This window comes from Vanacampus margaritifer, chromosome 3 (genome assembly GCF_051991255.1).
Source record: "Vanacampus margaritifer isolate UIUO_Vmar chromosome 3, RoL_Vmar_1.0, whole genome shotgun sequence".
Taxonomy (NCBI): domain Eukaryota; kingdom Metazoa; phylum Chordata; class Actinopteri; order Syngnathiformes; family Syngnathidae; genus Vanacampus; species Vanacampus margaritifer.
In genome coordinates this window covers 11,079,009-11,102,919 of record NC_135434.1, presented here as the reverse complement: position 1 = coordinate 11,102,919, position 23,911 = coordinate 11,079,009, and the positions used below count along the sequence as shown (strand labels likewise).

The 23,911-nt window shown below is 40.4% G+C and overlaps 1 protein-coding gene across 1 annotated transcript in view; it reads right to left on the bottom strand.

Moving 5' to 3' along the window:
• Positions 1 to 23,911, bottom strand: part of fbxl17 (F-box and leucine-rich repeat protein 17) — a 253,101-nt gene that overhangs the window by 8,955 nt on the left and 220,235 nt on the right. Inside the window, exon 10 of the mRNA XM_077561895.1 lies at positions 13,608 to 13,750. Within this exon, the coding sequence (XP_077418021.1) occupies positions 13,608 to 13,750 (143 nt within the window). The remainder of the gene's footprint in view (positions 1 to 13,607; positions 13,751 to 23,911) is intronic.

Here is a 23,911-nt window from a genome sequence, read left to right as displayed (position 1 = left end):
TCAAAAGGATGAGCAAGCCTCACAATGTGCTATTAAAAAGCAAGTCAGGTGCTCTTTGGGACTACCATTCGCACCCACAACCCGACACAAAATCAGACAGTAGCTGAACCACAAAGTAGCAACATATGCTCATCTGACCTGGCTAGAAGAAAGAGCTACTAGAGCACAGGCGTGTAAAACCACGTCTCCGTAACACGTATGGATGTTTTCTCCAAAAAAAAAAAAAAAAAAAAAAAAAGCCATAACGCTCGAGCAGGGGTCAGCAACCTTTCCTGTCAAAAAAGCCATTTTAGCCAATAAATAGTCATTATACTAACTCAATCTGCTTGATACTTTCAGCACAGCTGGCCAAGGCTTTCCTCCACCCGTTTCCCCCCCAAAAAAACATAGTTAACGTCTTTTAACGTTTTCGGCGGCCCTCATTTGGATTTTACTAAGCGTTATTAAACGTTTTTGGCGGTCAAAGGGTTAGGCCAAATAACTGAAAATCTGTCCGGCGCCGCAAAGCATTTGATGAAGGAAACAAGAGTGTTAGTGTTAGTCTACTGTACTGAGGGCCCAGTGACGTCACTTCCAGCAAACAAATTAGATGAGGACATCATTGCCAGCTTTTGATCTGATGCTGGAAGAAAAAGAAAATAAACATTTGTTGTCTGTATGTTAAAATATTCCAAGACGCAAAAGGCGCTAAATTGCACGTCTAAACACACAACATACAAGCTAAAATCAAGAAAAATACGATTTCACATGTGCATGTATGATGTCATGTACGACAAAGAAGAGGTCGCGCTGTCCATTTGGCTTCTATTAAGCAAAACCAACCATCTGATTGCTGTCAGATCCTATTTATACATGTACTTGTTGACTTTGGGTTTGTTTTGACCGAGACTTGTTTCAACTAGGTTCAACATTTCATAACAAAATGTGGGGGTCATGATTATGCTTTAATACAAGTGGACATATTAAATTGCTGCAAAAGTACAACATAGCGTAAAAGATGTATGTTGACAGCGACATTAAAATCAGAAGAACAGGAAGGTGTGGTCACAAATGTTGTTTTTTGGTCTCACATATTGATGTGATTGGCACTACAGCAAGGTCATAAGCAGCCTGTTGAATACCGTAAACTAAGACAGAACATTAAAAAAAAAAAAAAGTGATCTTGGAGCAAACTTACTGAGGTTGGACACAAATGGAATTTCTTAAAAGACAATCACAACAGAGCTACTGTTTAATTTTTACCTCGAAGGAATGGCTTGTTCTCCGGAGTAAATAAAGAACAAGGACAAATCGACCCTCGCCTTACAAAGAGACGCCATGATAAAAAATTCATAGTGTCTCTTTAGAGGGAGGAGAGCTCTGATTAGATTGGACCGGTCAAAGTTAAAACAAGGTGGGCTGCAATCATTATTGTGTCAATATTTTGATGAGTCTTCCTGATGAATGTGAGATGATCACATGAAAAATGGAGCTCAAGTCATCAATTCTCACTCATGTTCAGACAGTTTTCGGTTTCGACTGAACGGTTGGGTTAAACTGTTCCTTTTTCCAAACGTTAGCCGAGTAGTCACGGGTTATAGTCAAACTTTTTTTTTGCACACATATCCTTTTCCCTCTAGACAGTCATTCATAATGCAAGGAATCAAACGAAGGCTGACAAGTTGCCTGCCTCAAAAGTTTCCCGAAGCCCCCCTGGATGTATGAAATATGTACGGACACTGTTTCCATCGGGGGACTGGTATGGCCATCAGCATTAAAAAGCTAATTCATCACCGGCGCAGTCGGACACGACGTTCGGAGTCTACGGTTGCCTGCTGCCTCTTGTCTGAAACAAGGCAAACTTCAGTTACTGTCCACGACCAAATCGAGATTGGCAAAAATCCGAACCGCACTGAGCCGTGTCTCCTTTCTGGCCATGAGTCCATGAAATGATGTTGGCCTCTGTGGAGATGAGTATACAGCGGGGGATGAAGAAGAAGAAAATGAGGTGCCTGAGAAGGAAAAAGCTTAATTGAATGAACAAATGATGTGGGCAGGCACCAACAGCCCAACAACCTTGAATGACCTTGGAGAAAAGCAGCGACGGTATTACACAGGTGTGCATGTGGGTCCGGAGAGTTTCTGGAAATTATTTGCAGAGGTGGGCATTCCATCAGTACTGACAGACTGTCAGTGACGGACACCCGTATGGAAGTGGGGTTTTGTCCGTCAGTGTAATTATCACTAATTGGGTCAAGTACACTCTAAAAACAGTTGGGTCGAAAATAGACCGATCCTCTCCTTGGGTCGATTTGACCCAACTTTGAGTCAAGAAATGGGACTTTTAGCGTAAAACAACTCATAAATATTGGTCAGGTCCTTTACTTGGGTCAAAAAATGGGGTCATTTTGTATAAAACAACCCAGAAAGGTGTGTCAAATTGAGTAAATAATATAGTGGATTGGTCCATTTTTGATCCATAATTGGGTTACTTTTGACCCAACTCCGTCACTGACAAACGCCCGTTTTATTGTTCAATTGACAAACGATAATTGACAGTTGATGGACTAACGGACAGTCCGTCAGTACTGACGGAATTTCCACCCTCCTCTGTCTGTTGGTCCTAATATCGTCGTGGCAAAGTGATGGCGGACGAGTAGTTACGATGAAATGATGGACTGACGAAAATTTTGTAAATTGCCCGCCTCTGGTTATTTGTTAAAGGGCAATTCTGAGATTCCCGTCTGACTTTATTTCACCTTCCCTACGCTTGCCCTTTAGAAACAAGAAGACTGGATGATCAGGAGGAGGCTTCAGTTAAGACCGACAAATCAATCCAGTTCCTCTGTGCAGGATGAAACTCAAAAGATTGCACTGAAAATCATAAATGGCAAATGACTGCTTCAAACTGTGACCATAAAAAAAAGTCTGCCGAACGAGCGGCACACAGCAAAGCAAAGAGCCCATCTTCCAAATTCACTACCTTTTGCTCTAATTCCCTTCGTTTCACAAGCCTAATACTCGGCACCCCCGCTGTTCACAATAACAACACTCATCAAAGAAAGTTTGGCCCAACTCTCATTTCCTAAACGAGAGTTGAAATGGCTTCTAACTCTTTACAATGCTTCATCTTTGTTTTCCTCACTACAAACCTCCCGGCCCCGAACAATTAGGCCCTTGTTTATGTCTGCAAATTGCTATGCCGCGCCTATCTGTGTGGAGTCCCTGGCAGCTGGATGCTCCGCTGGAACAACCATATTGATTGGGATGTCGGCTCTTTTAACAAGGTCTGTCTGCTTTACCCATCTGGGAAAGAAAAGGAGTGCAGATATGCTCGTACCTGTTCCCAAAACGCTGCTCCGCCTCCGTTCAGGTAATGGCAGCATACTTCCAAACTGCTTACGCAAAACACTTAGGGAGGAAGAGTCAGCTCATACGCTATATTTCCTATTACTTCACTGTACTTTCTCTTGATTTCTGTCATTTGCCCGCCCCCTTTGCCCCCTTCATTTGACTTTGTACCTCCCTCCTTCATCACCCCTATTAAGGTGACAACTCATAGTATCGTCCCTAATGGTCCAGGATCTAGTCAGTGTCATTATTTTACTAGTCCACATTTATGCTGACTCTGCGAGTTTTCTCCCTTCCGTTTCCCGATCTGGGCTACTCTAATGAAGTAGTGGAAAACAGGGAGGTGTACAGGCGAGGGAGGGTGTTAAAAGAATGAGTGGGAACAGAGGAGTGAACGTTGACAAGCAAAAGAAGGGGAGGAAAAGAAAAGAAGTGGACAGCAGAGGAAAGAAGATGATATGGGGGGGAAAAAAATAGGTACAGTACATATATGTGCAAGCTGCAAAAACATTTCAAAAGAAAACATTCCACTGAGGCTGAATGAGATCAAAATCCCCAAAGTGATACATCAAGCAGGCAGTGAAGGCTCCAAATGTTCCCAGGAAAGCCACGAGAGTCTGTTTGAGAAAGTCATGTGCAGTTTGTTGCCTATTTTGGACTTTCAACTTTGTAGCATCAGAATGCAACCCGATTCAAATCATTTACATCAGAAACTCGATGAATGAATGTCAAAATGAAATCCAAGTTTGATTGGATTACTTTACTGGAAAACTTTGATTGGATTAAAATTGAAAAACTGATCTGAAATATGTCTATTCGATTACAGGAGTCACATTTTCATTATAACGGGAACTTAATATTTAAAATAAGATTTGAGAAAAGTTTTAACTTAATGTGAGCGTAAAATGGTTCACCAGTATTGACGGCATTTTCCCCTCTATGGTGTTTTTGCTGTCCACGTTGTATATTGGCATCAAATTACCATTGGAGGGGACATATTGATTTACCATACAAGGTAGCGAGATAAGCCAGAACTGAGGTTTATAATCCCATAAAATAGGCAGGTAAGAAAATGAGTAGCTCATGTTTTAGATGTAGAAAAAAAGTGGAAGTGTTCGGTTTAGGTGAACGGTATGGGATTTTTTTTATATTTTATATATTTTTTTTATATATACACTCGCACGCACGCACGCACACATAAACATTCTCACCCACATACAAAATAAAAATTAAAATTAAAATTAAAAAGGAAAAAAAAAAAGAGAGCAATGATGATGACATGTCAAATTGGTAAAATTACCGAATGAACAATACTGAGCTCTCCAGAAAAAAAAAAAAAAAGATGGGAAAATGACTGCTTGTAAAGAATAGAGGCCCTGAATCTGAGCAGAGCAGGAGTTTTATTACATCAGAACAAATCTTTCTTAAAAAAGAAATGATTTTTGCGACTTCTATTAATTGAATTAAGCACGAGATACTGACTGCTTGTCAATTTCCACTACATCTTGGTCCCATTCACTCCGAATAGATGAAATGAGGAAATATTTGTCCAATCACCATCTGTAGGTGGATTTACATACACACACACAAAATCTATTGCTTTTCCAAATCAAAACCTGCCATTTGTGCATGTGACCTTCGAGTGCTTCCATTTCGGAGTCAGGTCAACTTTCTTTGACCAAGCAGTTCCAATTTTGCACAGATTCTTTTTATGAGAAGACAACTTCTCAGATGTTGTGATACGGTTTGATATATTTCTTTAACACACGCCTGGAGACATATACAAAAATAACCTGTGTTGATTTGAGGAGTGCAGCAGTGACAGCATTTACAGGATTGTCCTGCACTCAATGTGAAAATCAACCAAACTCACCTCATTGTGAGTGGACATATGTCAGCTTTGTGGTAGCCAAACGAGTCCTCAAATGCTACATTAACCTTACTCATAATTTTCCATGACGACATCTGACAGTGTTTCACAGTCCGATGAGCGACTATTGAAATAATGATCGCAACACTCAAAGGTATAGTCGAGACGAAAACACAAGTTCTTGTGTGTACGTGCAAGTGTGAAAAGATGAATTCCGCCCACACAAAAGGCCTAACATTTAACACACTGACATATGCTGCACGGCTGAGCAAAAAAGAAGAAGGAAAAAAAAATCTGTTTTCCAGAACATTAAGGCTCTTTTTGTGAAGTCATTTAGTTGAATGACATCAAAAGACCGGGACCAATTTACAGCTGCAAGTAGACAAAATTAATTTATTTGATTCTTTTCGGGTGGATCAATGGCATTCTTGTCAGTGCGTGGCGGTTGGGGGGCCCTGGAGGCAGAGGTGTAATCATCGGAGGCGGGCGGAGCAAACCATGTGCAGAAGCCTGGAGGGCGGCTCTGATTTCAATGCTCCATTATGAGCTGTGTTCACAGCAAATAACATGAATTCCTCACATGGTCGCACACAGAAATGTTGCATTTGTGCGCGGCGCAACGCAAAAGGAAATCACACCGACGGACGTGTGTGTGTGTGTGGGGGGGGGGGGCATCAGAGGCACACACGGTGCTGCATTAACACCGTATATGGTCAGCTACTGCAAGGAGCGAGACGAATTAGGTACATATTCTGACAATCAAATAGACTTGTGGCTTGTGCTAGGTCAGGAAATAAAAAAATAAAAAACGGAATTCTTCATGAGTCCCCACAATTCCGCCTGCCTGGCAGCACAACGTATACAGTACGGAAGCACGTTTGTATAAACCGTGACGGTTGGAAATCGATCCTTCACACCGCTCGGCGCGAAGAGCGCCAGCTGGATCCTGTTAGCAGTTCCTAAATGAATTCTACACTCTCGAGGTCTTGTGACATTCAGCTGGTGCATTAAAATTCCCGGCCATTTGACAATTCCAAACAAATTTGGGGGGGGGAAGGCCGAGGCAAGGAGCTGACTTGGCTTGTCGGCACCGCGCGTCAAGGTTATCGCAAGATTGTATTTGTCTAAGACTGACAGGACCCACTCCGAAACTCGACTCCGCTTAAGACGGGAGGGAAAAAAGCAAGAGAGACGGCGGGGGCCACATGAAATTTGCAAACTGTAGTCTAACTCGACAGTGTAATGCTGAGTTTGTTTTTGTGAGTTTGTTCCAATCCGAGTTGTTTTTGTCATCATTCATCCTATATCCTCGCAGCGTACACTTCCAGACAGGAAACCGCACAAAGGTAAACGTTAGCGTTGGATTATTTGCAATAGTTCCCAAACAGTGTCAACATTGTTCCTGCAAGAAATAACTATCCGCCAGACAAGACTGCTACAAGTACTGTAAGTGTTTATAGCAAATTATTTTTGCTGTACAAACACTTATGGTGGCTACGCAGGCTGATGTTGTTTAACAACCCTGGAGAACCCACGGGGTCAAATTTGGCCCCTATAAATTCTGCTACTCAAATAACAAAAACCTTTTTGCACGCCGCTTATAGAAAATCGCATCGAATCGTCTTTTGTGGAGAAATGCCACACCCCTGGTAGAAAAAACATTTTTTGGGGGGGATTTTAAAGACGTTTACTTTTCATATCAATTTTAACCCTTGAGAACCCACAGGGTTAAATTTGGCCCCTATAAATTCTACTACTCAAATAACAAAGACCTTTTTTTTTTTTTAATTTCTTTTTTTTTTTTTTTACAAATTTAACTTCAAAAGTCCAGAGTGCCACTTCTGACCCCTGCATTGGGCCATCTAGTGGATGAATATTGCACTTACATGAGCCAAACAAAACCATCTTCTCAGCAAACCATCAGATGGTAAAATTGTGTTTTTTTTGTTAATCTAAAATTTTTTGGGGGGGATTTTAAAGACGTTTACTTTTCATATCAATTTTAACCCTTGAGAACCCACAGGGTCAAATTTGGCCCCTATAAATTCTGCTACTCAAATAACAAAAACCTTTTTTTTAATTTTTTTTACAAATTTAACTTCAAAAGTCCAGAGTGCCACTTCTGACCCCTGCATTGGGCCATCTAGTGGATGAATATTGCACTTACATGAGCCAGAGTGGTGGTGACAAGATGGCTGGAAATCAATCCAAACAAAACCATCTTCTCAGCAAACCATCAGATGGTAAAATTGTTTGTTTTTTTGTTAATCTATTTTATATCATGTTGCAGAATGCCTATGTTTTATATATATATTTTGATAAATTAGCTAGTGAGCTAGTTAAAAAAAAAGGGTTAAAATTGAAAAAAACATATATTTTGGTGTTCAGTGAATTTATAGCAGTCATTTAATGTATAATTCATAATTTTCCAAAGAAGAAAAGGGTTCTTGGGTTCTCCAGGGTTAAGGTTCCTTATGGTATGTTGATTTCGACAGTAATGGCAGAAGGATAAATATAGCGATGCTTCCTCAGGTGTGCCGAGCTAAACAAATGTGTGCTGCTCAACCTGTTCCCTGTTGTTGGGACCAATTAAAAGAAAAATCCCGTTTAATCATAGCTAAATCTAATGCCATCTACATTTGAAAGAAGTGAATGAGGCTGTTTTTCCCGGCCTCTCTCCATCCATGTTTAATCATATGATGTAACATTAGCGCTTACAGGAAATATGAATTTCACTGGAGAGAAACTGCTGGCATCACAAGCTGGTTATTTATGCGTCTACCACAGCCGTAAAGAGAAAAGACAAATGGAACGCTCGCATGCAGCTAAGGCCTCGCTTATTTTAAGCAATGGTGAGTTAAATAAGTACGTGGTGGCAGTGGGGGGTGCGGGTGGGGGGGGAATTGATTTGTCAACATGAATAAGAGACACTGTGGCGGAGATAAATGTAATGTCACGTCATTTGCACAAGACTTTCCTTCCATGAGAACCTCGTGAAATGGGACAGCTTCAGTGTTTTTCTCCAGTAGGAAATTAAGTGCAGAGATGAGATTAGTTAGCCTCGCCATCGGATTGGACATGTCTCGGCTGTGATTCGCTGATAGAGGGAGCAACGCATTCCCACGGACATTTTGTACAAACCCGTTCAAAACATGAGGATGGACTATTTTCTGACAATGATGGTCACGGCATGCATTATAGCAACTGTTGCTTGTACTCAAAAAATGAACCCTGGAGAACCCAAGAACCCTTTTCTTCTTTGGAAAATTATGAATTATACATTAAATGACTGCTATAAGTTCACTGAACACCAAAATATATGTTTTTTTCAATTTTAACCCTTTTTTTTTTAACTAGCTCACTAGCTAATTTATCAAAATATATATATAAAACATAGGCATTCTGCAACATGATATAAAATAGATTAACAAAAAAACAAACAATTTTACCATCTGATGGTTTGCTGAGAAGATGGTTTTGTTTGGATTGATTTCCAGCCATCTTGTCACCACCACTCTGGCTCATGTAAGTGCAATATTCATCCACTAGATGGCCCAATGCAGGGGTCAGAAGTGGCACTCTGGACTTTTGAAGTTAAATTTGTAAAAAAAAAAAAAAAAGGTTTTTGTTATTTGAGTAGCAGAATTTATAGGGGCCAAATTTGACCTTGTGGGTTCTCAAGGGTTAAAATTGATATGAAAAGTAAACGTCTTTAAAATCCCCCCCAAAAAATGTTTTTCTACCGGGGGTGTGGCATTTCTCCACAAAAGACGATTCAATGCGATTTTCTATAAGCGGCGTGCGAAACGATTCAAGGACGGTTAGGTTTGTAAGTGGAACGACTCAGTGGATTACAAGCCAATATGTTAAGACTCAGTTTGAGAGGGTATGACACATTACTTTTTGTTGTTGTAATTTTACATCCGTTTGAGTAGACTTGTCAATATTCTCCTAAAATATCTCTCCAACAAAAGACGACTTGTTACATATCTCGTTAGATTTCAATGTGGAATGATTTGATCCACATGTTGAAACACTAAAATGCTAATAAAGAATACAATCAAAATGTGCACGATCTTGGTAATGTTAGTGAAAATAATGATCACGCGAAGGAATAAATTAAAGGCATTCATCCACCCACCCTTTATCTGAACTGCTCAGTTGCGATTGGTCCCTCAAAATGACAGACATACGCAACCAGAGTCCATTTTCGGTAGGATCATATGAGTGGGAGGGTTGTTTTTTGGGGTAGGGATCCATAAAAACATGGTGCAAACCCTCCCAGAATTAGAATGAATAAATGAACGCATTCATTTGTTGCTTAATGAAACCATTCCACTATGCTGTAAACTGCAAATGGAAGTGCAAGTCGTTCTACCAAGCTTCATCTTCTTCATGAACCAGACTGGCCGAAATAGTCCAGTCATATGAATAATAATACACATTAGCACTTTATGTTTATTTCACTTTTGTCTTCAGTGTTTCTGTGTGGTTTTGCAATAAAGACCACTCATTTCCATCTACTGACTCCTTCTGATTGCAGAAACTGCTGCTCACACCACAATGTGGTCGAAATACTCCCCCCCCCTGACATTATACTATAATTAAATACTTCTCTGCTTTTGTTCACAGTTCAGTCTTGACGGGTCTCTGCACTCAATAAGTAAAATCTTGTAATTGTGATCCTAAATACACTTGAATATTAAATCGCACGAATGCCGTTATTTGTGAAAAAGGTCTTTGACTTTTTGTACTAGCGGAAGCACAACTTAATGGCAACTTACAAAATGGAAGGATTTGCAGTGAATACGAGAAGTTGAAAAGCTCAAGTCGGGCGATTGGAGGGACTCGTGAGAGCAGGATGAGGATCGCAGGGGATGGAGCGGTGAGGGTAGGAGTTAAAGGCAAAGCTCGTCCTCCCTCCTCTCCTCGCTCGGACTCCGGCTCTCACCTATTTACCTCTTTTATTCGGTCTCTAACTCTTAACTCTCTCGGTGACCTCGCTATAACAACAAGCCATTTCTTTTGATTTGTTTGCCAACAAGAGCGAACAGCAGTTTGGCCTTCTCTCTCCTCAAACTTTCCACAAAAGCCCCTTCGACATACCGCAAACCCACGACACAAGTGGGCTGATCTTTTCCCACACGGGTCAGCGCTCACTAGTATTAGAGGCGTAGTTATAATGCTAATCTGTATTTTAAGATGTGAAAGCGAGGATAAACTGGGTGAAGGGGGGCAATCGCGCACTTAATTCTTTTGGTAATTCGGAGATGGTAACGTACCTGACCTTGGAAACTGTCAAACTCTTCTCTCTGCTCGATTCGCACTCCATTACGACTCTAATAGCGCCAATTACCGCTTTGCTTAGCCGTGTCATCCCCAAATTCCCCCCTCAGAGCATAGGGAGCGCAATCATTTATCTTTCCATCCTCGGGGCTAAACGATGAGTACCGCGGGAAGGCAAGTACGCAGGTAAATAAGCGCCGAGGGATACGTGCACGCTTATGTCGAGCTCGGGAAGAAACGAGGAGACATTGTTATTCCGCTGAAGATGTAGGTCATTCCGGAACAGATTTTTTTTATTAGCGTGGCTACAGATATCGATTGTTGGGTCACGCAGTTGGCCAAGCAGGAGGGAAGTAAATGAAAATGGAATCTAAGTAATCACCTGCTATGTAATGCGGTTAGTCTTTATTACCCTGAGATAAATATGATAGATACACATTCCTGTCTGCAATAATGGGAAGTGAGCGCACCGCTTCACAACTGAGACCTTACACACCGGGTCACTGTCACACCCTCGTATGTTTCATTTTATGACGATATGAATAGATAAATACGATGCGACCGGTGTTCTTGTCTCGCTTAACAATCGCGGGGTGGGCTTGTTTATCAGAGAAATCCATAGGGTCGAGTTTAAGGTTGCGCCACACATAGCACTGATATTATAATGAAGGAATAAAAATGATGGCTACCCAATTTTATGAAAGGACTCTGGCTTAAGTCAACTTCCCTCCTGCACAGTATTTTTCACCAACAACTTCTACCAACATTGATCTACGTTCCTGCCCTCACCTATGGTCAAGAGCTGTGGGTCGTGACCGGAAGAACAAGATCCCGGATACAAGCGGCCGAAATGGGTTTCCTCCGCAGGGTAGCCAGGCTCTCCCTTAGAGATAGAGTCGAGCTGCTACTCCTCCACGTTGAGAGGAACCAGTTGAGGTGGCTCGGGCATCTGGTTCGGATGCCTCCTGGACGCCTCCCTGGGGAGGTGTTCCGGGCATGTCCTACCGGCGGGAGGCCCCGGGGACGACCCAAGACACGCTGGAGAGACTACGGCTGTCCTGGGAACGCCTTAGGATCCCGTCGGAGGAGCTGGCTGAAGTGGCTGGGGAGAGCGAAGTCTGGGCTTCCCCGATAAAGCTGCTGCACCGTGACCCGATCCCGGATAAGCGGAATTGAAGAGGGACGGACGGAACTTCTACCAACATTACACAACAGCTCCCAAATATGATCCGAAAAACAAGTCGTACAGCCTCAAGCGGGAAATAAAAGTCACGTTAAAATATCATATCATACAACGGTCAATTTGCATGGGAACGTTGAAGTTATGTTGAAAACGATTGTTGAATAATTCACCTTATGATATTAACCATATACACCAACAAGCCAAAATGTGCATTTCTGAAATCATCAAGGGCGGAATTAGCAATGTTAATAATGTGGTTGTAAAGCCAAGCTTATAATAAAATATTTGCCGCACGATTCTGTGCATTCTGATCGTTATGCTTCTGGAAAGGCGGAGGGTTGCATCGATGCCCAAGTGACTCAAACTGTAAAACATAATTCCTCTGTCCACACCTTTAACCAAATCCTTGCCATTATTTAGCAGGTTTGTTCTTGGCTCCAATTTTCGGGAAACTGTTTTGAATATTTTCTTTGCATAATCCCGGCTAACTGTATAAATTTGCCGGAAGAAAATGAATGCTGTGGACAACTCATTAAAACAACGGTGCTGTTTGATGGTAGGGTGCCAAATAAGACCAAGAAGATCTAAAGTTGTTGTTTCACAAAATTGGTATTTTACAATTTGTCAAATGACCCTAACCTCATCAATTTAACTAACTTTGGGCAAGAGTCCACACTGAATTGGTAACAGCTATGCTAATTTGTGTTAGCCCATCTACGGTGTTATGTATTATACATGAGTATTAAGATAGTAGACTTAAACTTCAATAACTTTGCTAAACCGCTCCAAGCGAGAACACTTGGCCTTTTGTTTGGAGAACTGTACAAGCGACTTTCCCAACAGGTGCTAAGGTATCATTTAAGAAGTATGTTTTAATATGTTTTGCTGTTTGAATAAGCTTTCAGTCCCTTTCAAAAGTATTGGAACGGCAAGGTCATTTATTTTTTAAGAAAAGGTCAATTCCTTTGTTGGACTGTAGGATACTGAAGACATTTTGGGTTTCCGATCCAAAGTTCAGGCTTCCAGCTTTTATTTCAAGGCATTTTCATCTAGATGTGTCAACTCATCACAGAGCACCATTTGTTTGAAGCCACCCACAAAAAACATTTAATATATGGCGGCATAAGCTTTACTTGCAATAACTGCGACCCATCGACTTCACCAGACGGTTGCATTATTCATTAGAAATGCTTTTCTCCAGAATTATTTTTTTTTTTTTTAACTTTTAAAAAAACAAAACAAAACAAAAAATATATTTAAAAAATTATATATCACCCCCCCACACACACACACACACACTGTTCTATATTTATTTATTTAAAAAATCATTGCTCACTTGGTGTGTTTTAGAATACTTCAAGAATAAAACCTATTTTACTTTTTATTGTAGGTGATTTATTTTCCATTAAAAAAAAGAAAAGAAATGCTTTTCCAGGTCTTTACTACGGCCTTTTTCCGTTCTTGTATGTTTCTGGGGGCTTCTCCCTTCAATCTCCTCTTCAGGAGATAAGATGCATACTCTATTGGGTTAAGGTCCAGTGACTGACTTTTGGCCAGTTTAAGATCTTCCATTCCCCCCGATGAAGTCCTTTGTTGTGTTGATAGTGTATATCATTTTGGGTCATTATTTTGTTGCATGATGAAGTTTCTTCAAATTAGTTTGCATGCATTTTTTTCTGTAACTCACCAGACGAAATGGTTTTGTGGGCTTTGTAATTCATTCTGCTGAATTGGACCTTGTGTTCCAATTCTTTTGGAGGGACTGCAAATGTGATTTTGTGTATATCCTGTTTTTTTCACCCATATGCTGGAAGGTCCACAATACCTAACTAAACCCCACAATAAATGGGGTTGACTATACAGTCGAATATTGACCCTGTATCTCCACGCTGCAATGATAGTAGACAGCGTCAGACATTTTGTGGTGAACGTTGTTACCTTGTCACATCTCATAAGGCCCAGGTAGCGCAGGGACTTGCTGCTCTCTGCGATTTGCATGGCACCCTGGTCTGTGATGTCCTTACACCAACCGGCGTCCACCGTCTCTATGGTGCTGCTGTACTGGCCAATGGCTATCAGAGCTGTAGACACAGGCAGAGAATTTGGGGTGTAGAGGGAGGAGGGGTATAGGTGGAGGAAGACAGGAGGCGCAGAAATGAGAAAAGGCGTTAGTCTGACAACCTTTCTCATGCAAATGTAACAGCATCACGCTCCCACAGGGACAGACTGAAATTCAAGATGAAACCGGGGCAAGTTGTGTGGCCAGATGTGACAGATTATTTTAGCGTTTACACAACACCTCGCTATCACGCACGCACACACTGCGCACATTTCGCAGACGCAAATCGCTCGCACACCCCGCGCTTGTTTAGACTGCTGCAAGATGAATGCATTACAGTGTTAGCATTGGGCCCAACTCTGAAGCAATGGCATCCTGACAGTGCATGATTATACGGCGCTCAACAGAAAAGGACACACACACGGTTTACTTTAGCAGTTTCTCAGTGAACACAACAATTTCACAATTCTGATGTTGATTACACTCACCTATGGTTGAATTAAAAAAAATATGCGTTTATTGAGTGATTTGTGGTTAGCATGTCCGCCTCACAGATCTGAGGTTCTCGGTTTGAAAGTCATGTCGAGCCTTCCTTTGAAGAGTTTGCATGTCAACTCGTTCAATGTGCACCCACACCTCTTGTCCAACGTATATATTATCTTTATTAGACTTTTAAAGGGTCTGTTTTTTTTCTTTTCTTTTTTCCTGAAAGCCTATTAAAAAATCCCATACCGTTCACCTAAACCGAACATTTCCAGCCAGAGTCGTGAGGCCGTCAGGAGACCTGAGGAAGGACCAAAGAAAAGAAAGGAAAGTGAAATCCAGCACCGACCAGACACCACCAACCAGAGTCCTTCACCAACCCCAGAGACATCTAAATTCCAACAAATCAGGGTCTATTATGTTGTCACTTATGATGATACAGTTACTATGCGAGGTATCCAGTCATTTTTATTTTGTAGTTATTATACAGTTGGTATGTCCCTTATCATGATGACTGATGATGATGTATTAGCCACTCTTAGTTTGTCTCGTCTTATACAAATGTCCTTTATAATGAGAATGCTGTCATGCTCTTAGTCACAAATTTTGTCTAGACACTTTAATTTGGTCATATAGGCCTTTTTCTGTCATATAGAATTGTGAATTGCCCTTGCAAGAGTTACTCAATGATATACAGTACTTGTCAGTACATCGAGGTTCCTCTCAGCACGTTCAGGTTTCTTACTTTATGCCATACAAGGTTGTTCTTTCTTTCATGAGCCCTCAAGGTTCTTAGTCAAGTGTTTTTGTTGAGGCCATCTGAATCCAGCCCTGCTCTCCGTTGTTACTTTGCATTTTTGAATAAAAAGACTATAAAGCCTGGTTCACACGGCAAGATTTTAAAATCGTCGGCCGACTTCCAAACTGTGAGAGACGCCACACGTGAGGACAAAAAAAACACGGGAGTAACCGTTTTGAATGTAGGCTACCGTGTGTGGTGTGCAGCCACCACACACCACACGGGAGCCGAGTTCATTCATGAATGTGACGGGAAGTCTCGCAAAACCTCAAGATTAAACGTGACTTCCGAGTCAACATACATGCAGGATGCAATACTTCCTGGTTTTCATGCCGAAAAGCATCATAAAAAGAAAAGTGGGTTCTGGGGGCGGGGCATACCTTGCCCTTGGTGTGGCGGCACAGGTTCCCCACCCGGCCACCACATTCATTTGTGTGTGTGTAGATAAAAAAATTATTACATTTAAAAAAAAAAAAAAAAAGGAGTTTAATAGTGCAAGCACAGACTTTCTGCTGCGTCATGACAGTTTTGATTTTGGATCCTCGCCGGCTCGCTTTCTGATTGGCTGCACGTAACCGTCAACAAAGTCGGGCCAAAACAATCCAACATGTTTTTGTGGTCTTTCCAACGGTCTTTCCAAGGGTGGATATTGGTATGAGCCGGCAGGATTATCTGTTAAGATAATCGTTTACGATTGTCGGGAGGGGAAATTCGGGGCTAAAATCAGGCTAATTCTCCTGCCGTGTGAACCAGACTGTGTTGTGTCTGCGTTTGGGTCCTAAATTCCACACTTCACATGATACAAACACCTTCGTGACTATTAAGCCAGTGGAAGGATATCCGTGCTTTGACAGTCAATTGATAGAGCTGCTGATTGATTGATTGGCTGAGCCTGATCTTTATTCCCCCACTTTCTCACAACATCCACTAATTAGGGCGGGAAAGGAGGTGGAGCAGGGATGAGAGAGAGATGAAAGCGTGATGCTAAAGACAGAGTGAGCCTTTGACAGAACCTTTAAATAGTCACTTAGCCTCCTGATGTTGTTTTCTCATTTTGACCACAAAATCAATTTAGCAGCAAAGAAAGTCAAAGATTCACAATCTGCACTTCAAAAAGTTGGGAAACATCCCAATACTTAATTCCGACACATTAGGTCACATGACAGAAAAGGTTGTCGAATGAACTGTGTTCAGGTCAGAGAATGTAATGTAAAATAACGGGGGATATTGATCATTTTCTACTTCTGCATGTAATTATCCATCTTTCCTCATGTTCATCGATCATGTGTACAGTATGAAACATACTGTATGTATCATATAGCTTTGGGCAAGCACTTCACATGTGGTTCCTTTTGTGCTTCAGCATGCCAAGAGTAAAAGCAATTATAGCTAAACAGGCAGTAAAAAGGGCTTTGAAGTTGCAGCATGTTTCATGTAAAGCGTTACCGTGGGGACGGAGATCTCTCGGTCCAGATGGGCGCACAGTATAGATCCGTGCACACGTGACCAGAATGTGTGTTTGGGTGTGTTCTTGCATCCAACCACATCATCCAAAATGTAATTACCTGGGCTCCCAACTCTAGATAATTTGCTACAATAAGGATTTTGAGCACATGAGATGAAAAAAAAACAACTGAATTTGCACGACAGTGGACCGTCAAAGCTTTCTAGAATCTGAAGAAAAACAGGCCAAGAAAGTAACAAATTCAGGTCAACAAAAGTACTACTTGAAATCAAAGAAAGAAAATGGATGTGGTATGGGAGGTTATGAAGTAGACTGTAGTGGATGTGCACGGCAACAAAATATGAAAACAAGGCTTCATTTCACAGATCCTTTGAATTGGGACGGCACCTGTTCCATTTGCTGCCAGAGAATGCAGTTCTTTTTCTTGCTCTTTGGAATGTTTATACCCTTTCACAAGAGTTTTTTTTTTCTAAATAGTAATGACAAGGCGAAGGAGAGTCACTCATCAAAGGTAAGTACATGCTCTGCTCAATACTGAATAACTTCTCTCTGCCTACTTCGACTCACTTCTGTTATTTCTTATGAGGAAAGTTAGTTTGAAATCTGTCAATGGATTGTTAGACTTGAGATTCCTTCTTTAGTTCCTTTTTTTTCCCCCCCAGAGACTCAGTTTCTTCCCATTCAACTTACCCTAACCAGACAAAAGAAAAAATCAAGGCGGACAGGTGCTTAATGCAGTGAATTAAAGGATGTGCAAGTCAATACATTGTCCGTGCATTTCGGGATTGCTGAATTTCAATTACACGACACCTCGCAGGGAGAGCATGCGGCCGAATGGGGAAGCAAATGAAGCTAAAGATCATTTGGTGGGGGTCTGACGCAAACTGAAAGGAGTCAGATAATGCATGGGTCAGAACAAACCAAGCGTTGGGGGCAATCAGACTTGTGGCCATTAGAGCCTAATATCCCTGAGTGCGCTCTTCTCCTCCTTGCTCCTGCCATCACCCTCCATCGGTGGACTGTAAACTGCAACCACTTCCTTGGGGGGTAAATGGAAATCGTTGGCTGCTTTTTTTTGTTCCTCCGGAAAAGCTTTTTGCTATGGCTAAATCACTTTTGTTCACCTCGGCGGTGGCAGTGAAGTGCAGTCGATGGATGGAGACTTCACTGCATTTCTCTTCCCAATACAGTCAAAGTGGCAGTTAAGATATAGACAGAGCAAAGTCTCGTATGAACGCGTACACATGGGGAGAATGTTGAGCCGCTATTTTAAGATGAACAATATTTGAACAAAGGCACTAATATTGATGAATCAAAATTGTCATTCTTCTTCTTCCCGGGATATTTTTGGCGGCTCTATACTTCCAACTATGTTGAAGAAAATCTGTCAACAAAAGTGGAACCTCAACCCAGGGTTCGAAATAAGCAGTTTGCAAGGTAAAATTAGCAATTTTTGTCTCGTACAAACACACCCACCAATATGGCAAGCACCGTGTTGTGTGTAATCAACACGGGCCTTCCTAATGTGTGATTATTTATTTTTAAATTGTTGTCTACATTTTTATAAAACATATTCTATTTCGTATTTGGGACTATTGTAATGGAATTGTATTGGCGAAGGGATATAGGTTGTGATTAGGTGCCCAACGAATTGATAAGTCAAATGGTAGATCAAGGATTTCTCCCAAGTCGACTGCGAGGGGTAAAAAATAATAATAACAATAATTAAAAAATAATAATAATTAAAAAGGTGTGAGGGTTATCATTGTTATATATTCATAAGGTTTTTTTTTTTTTAATATAGAAAAAAAGTAGATCACTATTTATGTTAGTGAAACATCAGTCCTCAGTGTTACTCAAATGAAGTCATTGATTAGGAAAACTGCTCCTCAAAGGAAGAAAAAGTGTTTTTGAACCTTGCAACCAATTCACATATTTTCACTTCCTGTTGGTACTTGCCCTTTAAGACTATTCATAGTATGCCATCGTGTTTAAGTTTATTATAAGTATCATTTTCAAATGCACAAACTGGCAAAAAAAAAATATATATATATATATATTTCTAATACACGGATCCCCCCCCCCCAAATAATTATATAAAATACTTAACAGAATAGAATACAACAGATTAGAAATATCCATCATTGTGGTACATTGGATTTTGAAACTACTGTACTCATTTGAGGTGCTTTTGAATGACATCTAACATCCTTTAATGCTTTCTAACAGTTTCTCTGTTTAACTGTCACGGACTGCTGAGAAGATCATATTAAACATTTTTTTTTTTCTCTCAAAAACGTGTGATTGGCAGAGTCTAAGTGACCACGCGAGCAGGAAATTGTCTTTGCTGACTGGTAATGATTTTCTGTCGACAAAAAGAGATGAAGCGATATGCAAGGGGCGCTCGTGTAGGTGGGGGCAAAAAAGAGGAGGAGAAAAGAGAAAGAAAATTGCGTTTTGGCAGCCGGATCTATGACTGAGTGGTGACTACACACTTACAAACGGTAATGAGGACACACTCGGCTGCCCGGCCTGAAAATGCTTTTGAGAACGGTGTGTGTACGTGTGTGCACGCGTACACGTGTGTTTGTGTGTGCCTAGTGTGGAAGAAGAAGAAATACAGACTGACCTTAAATCTTGGATATCATTCATACTGAAGAAGGCACAGTTCAGCTCGTCTTCCATTTCAAGTTTTGTTTATTTAAGATTGTGGTGGGATTTGATACAGCACGTCTTCTTGTCAATCAATCACCAAAATGATGCAAACAGTCAAATGGGCCACTCAATCTTTTTTTGCCTAGCCCTGTCGGACCACAGCTTGCAGTAAATTACCGAAAGTCTTTGTGGCCATTTTTAATTGAAACGAGAGAAAAAGTGAAAACGCAAATCTTTGAAAATGGAAGTTTGTGGAACGGCGACCAAATTAGTAAATAGTGTCCGCATCAAAGGTTGTTGTTTAGATGTGATGAAAGCAGCATACAACTACAAAAACTACTATTTACATAGCAGCAGTTTTATCAAAATAAGTCAGTGTGTTCTTTAAATTAAACAAGAGCAAAAAACATCAGTGAAAGATTTTCTTAATAGAAAAAAATGGCTTGACTATTAACGTAAGTGACAAACGAGGCTGAAAAGTTTGCGTTTGCAAGTGATGAAAGCAAAAAGCAACTGGAAACATGTAAAGACATCTGTAAAGCTCAGCACTGAGCAGCAGTTTCATCAGAAGTGAACCAGATTAAAGAAACACATTGAACATCACAGAATGTGTTTCTTTTCGCTTCATGGTTGTAACTGACGGAATAGTTGTCCAATCACTTTTCCAGTTTATATCTGCAGGATCAGCTCGTGAAACCGCGTTAATAAATAGTCGCAAGTTTTGCAATGCAAAGTCTGCTTGTTAGCATTTTAACACAACTCGAGAGATGACCGAGCCTCAAATCTTTGGTGTTCCATTAACTCAGCCTCGTGTTATCTGAAAAGCCGGACACTCGTTTTTCCAAGCGCCATAAACAAGAGGATTTATCCAAACACAGGTGCGGTTCCTGACGATGCAAACTGCTCTCCCGACGGCGGGGTCAGGAGTTGGTCAATCCTGAGATGGCCGCAACGTGAGAAGGAACCTTCAGTAATCAGTTTACTCTCCTATCTGAGAGGCTGACCTCAGAGCTCCAGGGGTTAAGCATCTTTTTACAGGCTTATTAGATATTCACTTATTACATTGTCCTAAATGATGGTGTGCCATTACAGCTATCTTATTGCGTGGAAGCCATCCCGGTGCCTGTCGGCCGTAACCTTATACACCGTATTTTAGCCGCTGATTAAGACGGAGCGTTTACTAAAGACATGATGTTACAGCGCCAAGATTTATGTGATGGACAATGTGCTTGTGTGGAGGGGGAAAAAAACACACACAAAAAAACGGGTAATGGCGCAACAGGAAAAGAGGGTCTCATTAGGGTTGATGCATCCCAGAGAGCGCAACTGTCAGGTCTAATGTGGAAGACATTCGATTGCTTCTCTGTCTTGTGTTTGGGATGCTCCGCGGTGTCACCAGATGGCCAAAACCACAACCATGAAGCTATGTTCGCCCATACGAGAAGGTTTGCAAAAGTTGAAAATGTTCAAATAAAGAAAAGCAACACATCAATTTCAACAATAGTAATGTTGTGTGAGTTTGTGGTGTCGTTGCAAAGCCACACAATAAGGGTTCGCTTAAAAGTTTCGCTACATCTTCCAACGTTTAAGGGGAAAGAATCCTACTAATTATTGAATAACATTAAACAGAATATAGTTGATTTCTTAACAGTCAGTGCTGTACTATTCTCTTTCACTTTCAGCATTTTCATTCAGAACTCTACACGAGCTGGGTTTCCATTAGTTTATGGCAAAACAAAAGCGATATTTCTTTGTTTTTGTTTTTTTTGTTTTTTTTTCCTGGAGAGCTAGTATTGTTCATTCGGTAATTTTACCGATTTGACATGTCATCATCATTGCTCTCTCTTTTTTTTTTTTTTTTGCATGTGGGTGAGTATATGTATGTGCATGTGTGTGTGTGTGTGTGTGTATTCATTAGTTCACCTAAAACCTATTAAAAAATCCCATACCGTTCACCTAAACCGAACACTTCCAGCCAGAGTCGTGAGGCCGTCAGGAGACCCGAGGAAGGATCAAAGAAAAGAAAAGCGATATTTCTACCATTTCCACAAAGTATAACTTCTACTTGTAGGTGTTTCCGACGAAGAGTGTTTGGCTTCTGAGGTGTCATTCTTGTAACGTCACATCTTGCCAAATCTCGTACTTCTTGTAAAATCTCATGAATGTTCTTGCGAGAGGTTTGTTTACAAAGATGGACGCCCAGAGTACAGTGGTTGCTGTGGATTACATTTTCATACTGCTCCGTGAAGGCCGGCATGTTTCATTCGCAAACAGGAAGTACGTCGGCGGAATTATTTATAACATTTTGACAAAAATAAGCATTAATATCCACACTCATATGCATAAAGTATATTAAAAAGAAGCTTACTGCTCCGGGAAGTCCCGACATGTTTCGCTCGCAAACAGGAAGAATGTCGGCGGAAACCAGAAGTACGTTTAGCGATAATACTTTTCCTTTAAACATAAATAAAATTAGTTATTATCCACCCGAACAATTAGTAAACCTTTTTAAATGACAAATATGTTTAACCTTATTATTTAATAACAAAAATAATAATAATTCTTTTTTTAACATCCTCTACTTCGCAGAAATTCAGCTACCGCGAAAAGTGACGGAACACTGCAATGTAAAACCTCCAAGGTGTTGTCACAATTACTACTGCTGCTGCCTTAGCTGTTCTAAACATGAATCCAAAGATAAGTGGAATGCTAGCCATTTGACTTCCCATGCACTTGACCAAGCGTGGTCACATGACCAGTGGAAATGTAAAAACCGTGCTTCCAATAAACATTTTGCGGTATAATTACATATCAACATAACACACAAAAACTACCTGATGAGAGCATTAAATAATTTTTTGCAATATTTGAGTTTTATTCTTCTTCAAAATTTCCGTCTCCATTACCAGTTTGCTATTGCGCAATTTCATTTTGCACATTTTTGTCCAGATACTACCATCTTCCACAGCTCATTAGTTTCATTTAAAAAATAAAAGTACGGTATTATGTACATCAAAAAGTCCAGTTGAACTCTATTACTAACCACAATAGCAGATCTGAAGCACATCTATCATATTGCAGCCTGAGTTCTCTGGGCACTTACAATGTGAGCACTGCAATGTTTTGTGTCTAGGGAGCCACTCAACTTCCTTCATAAAGGGATGGCATACATAAATCTAACTCGGAAATAATAACAATAATATCATTATTATAAATGTGTAAAAAAACAAGTCTCCTCTCTAATAAATGCCTGCTACTTTGGAGTTGGGTAAAAAAAGCCCCTCGCCACTATTTCAGCAACTACAGGATATAAAATGATCGTGTTTATTTAACTTGAAGGAGTCCAGCCTTAATGACCACTACAGTGTCTCTATCTCATGCTAGTCAGCACTAGCGAATATTCATCACCGCGGAGTTTACGTGCATGTTCATTTATCGTCCCAAAGCCGTAAACCCTGTGAAAGGCTAACTCAACAAGTATCATGTGTCGCTCCTGTGATGCGTACTTGACCGGGCCAAGAGTTGTGAGTCTCATGGTTGCAATGACAGATTGAATGACACACAACGCTCATCTTCAAAAGCTGAGCGAGGTCACGCAAAGGCACCACAGCTAATGTTATAAAGAATAAGGCACTTAAAACAAACACGCGCAAATATTTAGAAAAGATCCAGGATGTTGCTTTCCCTGTGCTGGGATGTACAGGCGGCCTTTTTTTCTAATTTTTTAAATTTATTTTTAGAAGACTACAAGAAAACAAGTTTGAATTAAAATGTTTGTGAATGGACAGACAAACATTTGTGTGAAGTGAGAGCAACTTCTTGGGGAGTGTTTAATGCGAAGAGCCACCAGTTTCATACACACTTCTGAAATAAATTTGCTAAAATGACCGTGAGTTATGTGTTTAATGATACATAAAGTTTGTGAAGACATTGATCATGTTCATGATTTCTCAATAATTATCAACAATGCTTTAAGATGCTAAGATAAAGAAATATGCTATCAATACTTTATTTCTATATATAAATATCTGCAAATATGAACTCATTCACTGCCATTGACGGCTATAGATGTCCAAAATTCACTCTATTTTTATTTAACATTTTTTTCCTGCTTTTGTGAATTTTTTTATTGTACAGTTAGACCAGATATAAAATGTGTGGTTAATTGTGAAATAACTAGTGAAGTCATGCGATTAATTATGATTTTAAAAAAATTATCGCCTGACGCCCCAAATTTGTAATAATGTTTTCTCTTTTTTTTATTTTATTCATTCATTGCCATTGACGGCTATAAACGTCAAAAAATAATTGAAACTATTTATATTAGTTTAACATTTTTTCCCCACTTTTGTTGACAAGAGTATGAAAACCTAGAATATTTTTATTGCACGTTTAGAAAATATTTAATATTTGTGATTAATCACAAGTTAACAAGTGAAGTCATGCGATTAGTTACAATTAAAATTTTTAATCGCCTGTCAGCTCATTTTTACTAATTTTTTATTTTTTTATGAATTTATGGCATTTTCAAATAAGCACTTCACAGCTGAGCTATTTTTGAACATGCCCATGGGCTACTCAGGCGGTCCTTGGGGCTAACTGGTGCCGGCAGGCACCATGGTGGTGACCCCTTAACTACTGTATGTATATACTGGACGTGAACAGTCAAAAATATGATTACATATGTATGTATGCGTGTATAAAAACTGATACACAGAAGTTACTGTGTGCAAGCATGTATTCAGAAAATAGAAACCCACATGTTCATATGCTTATGAACG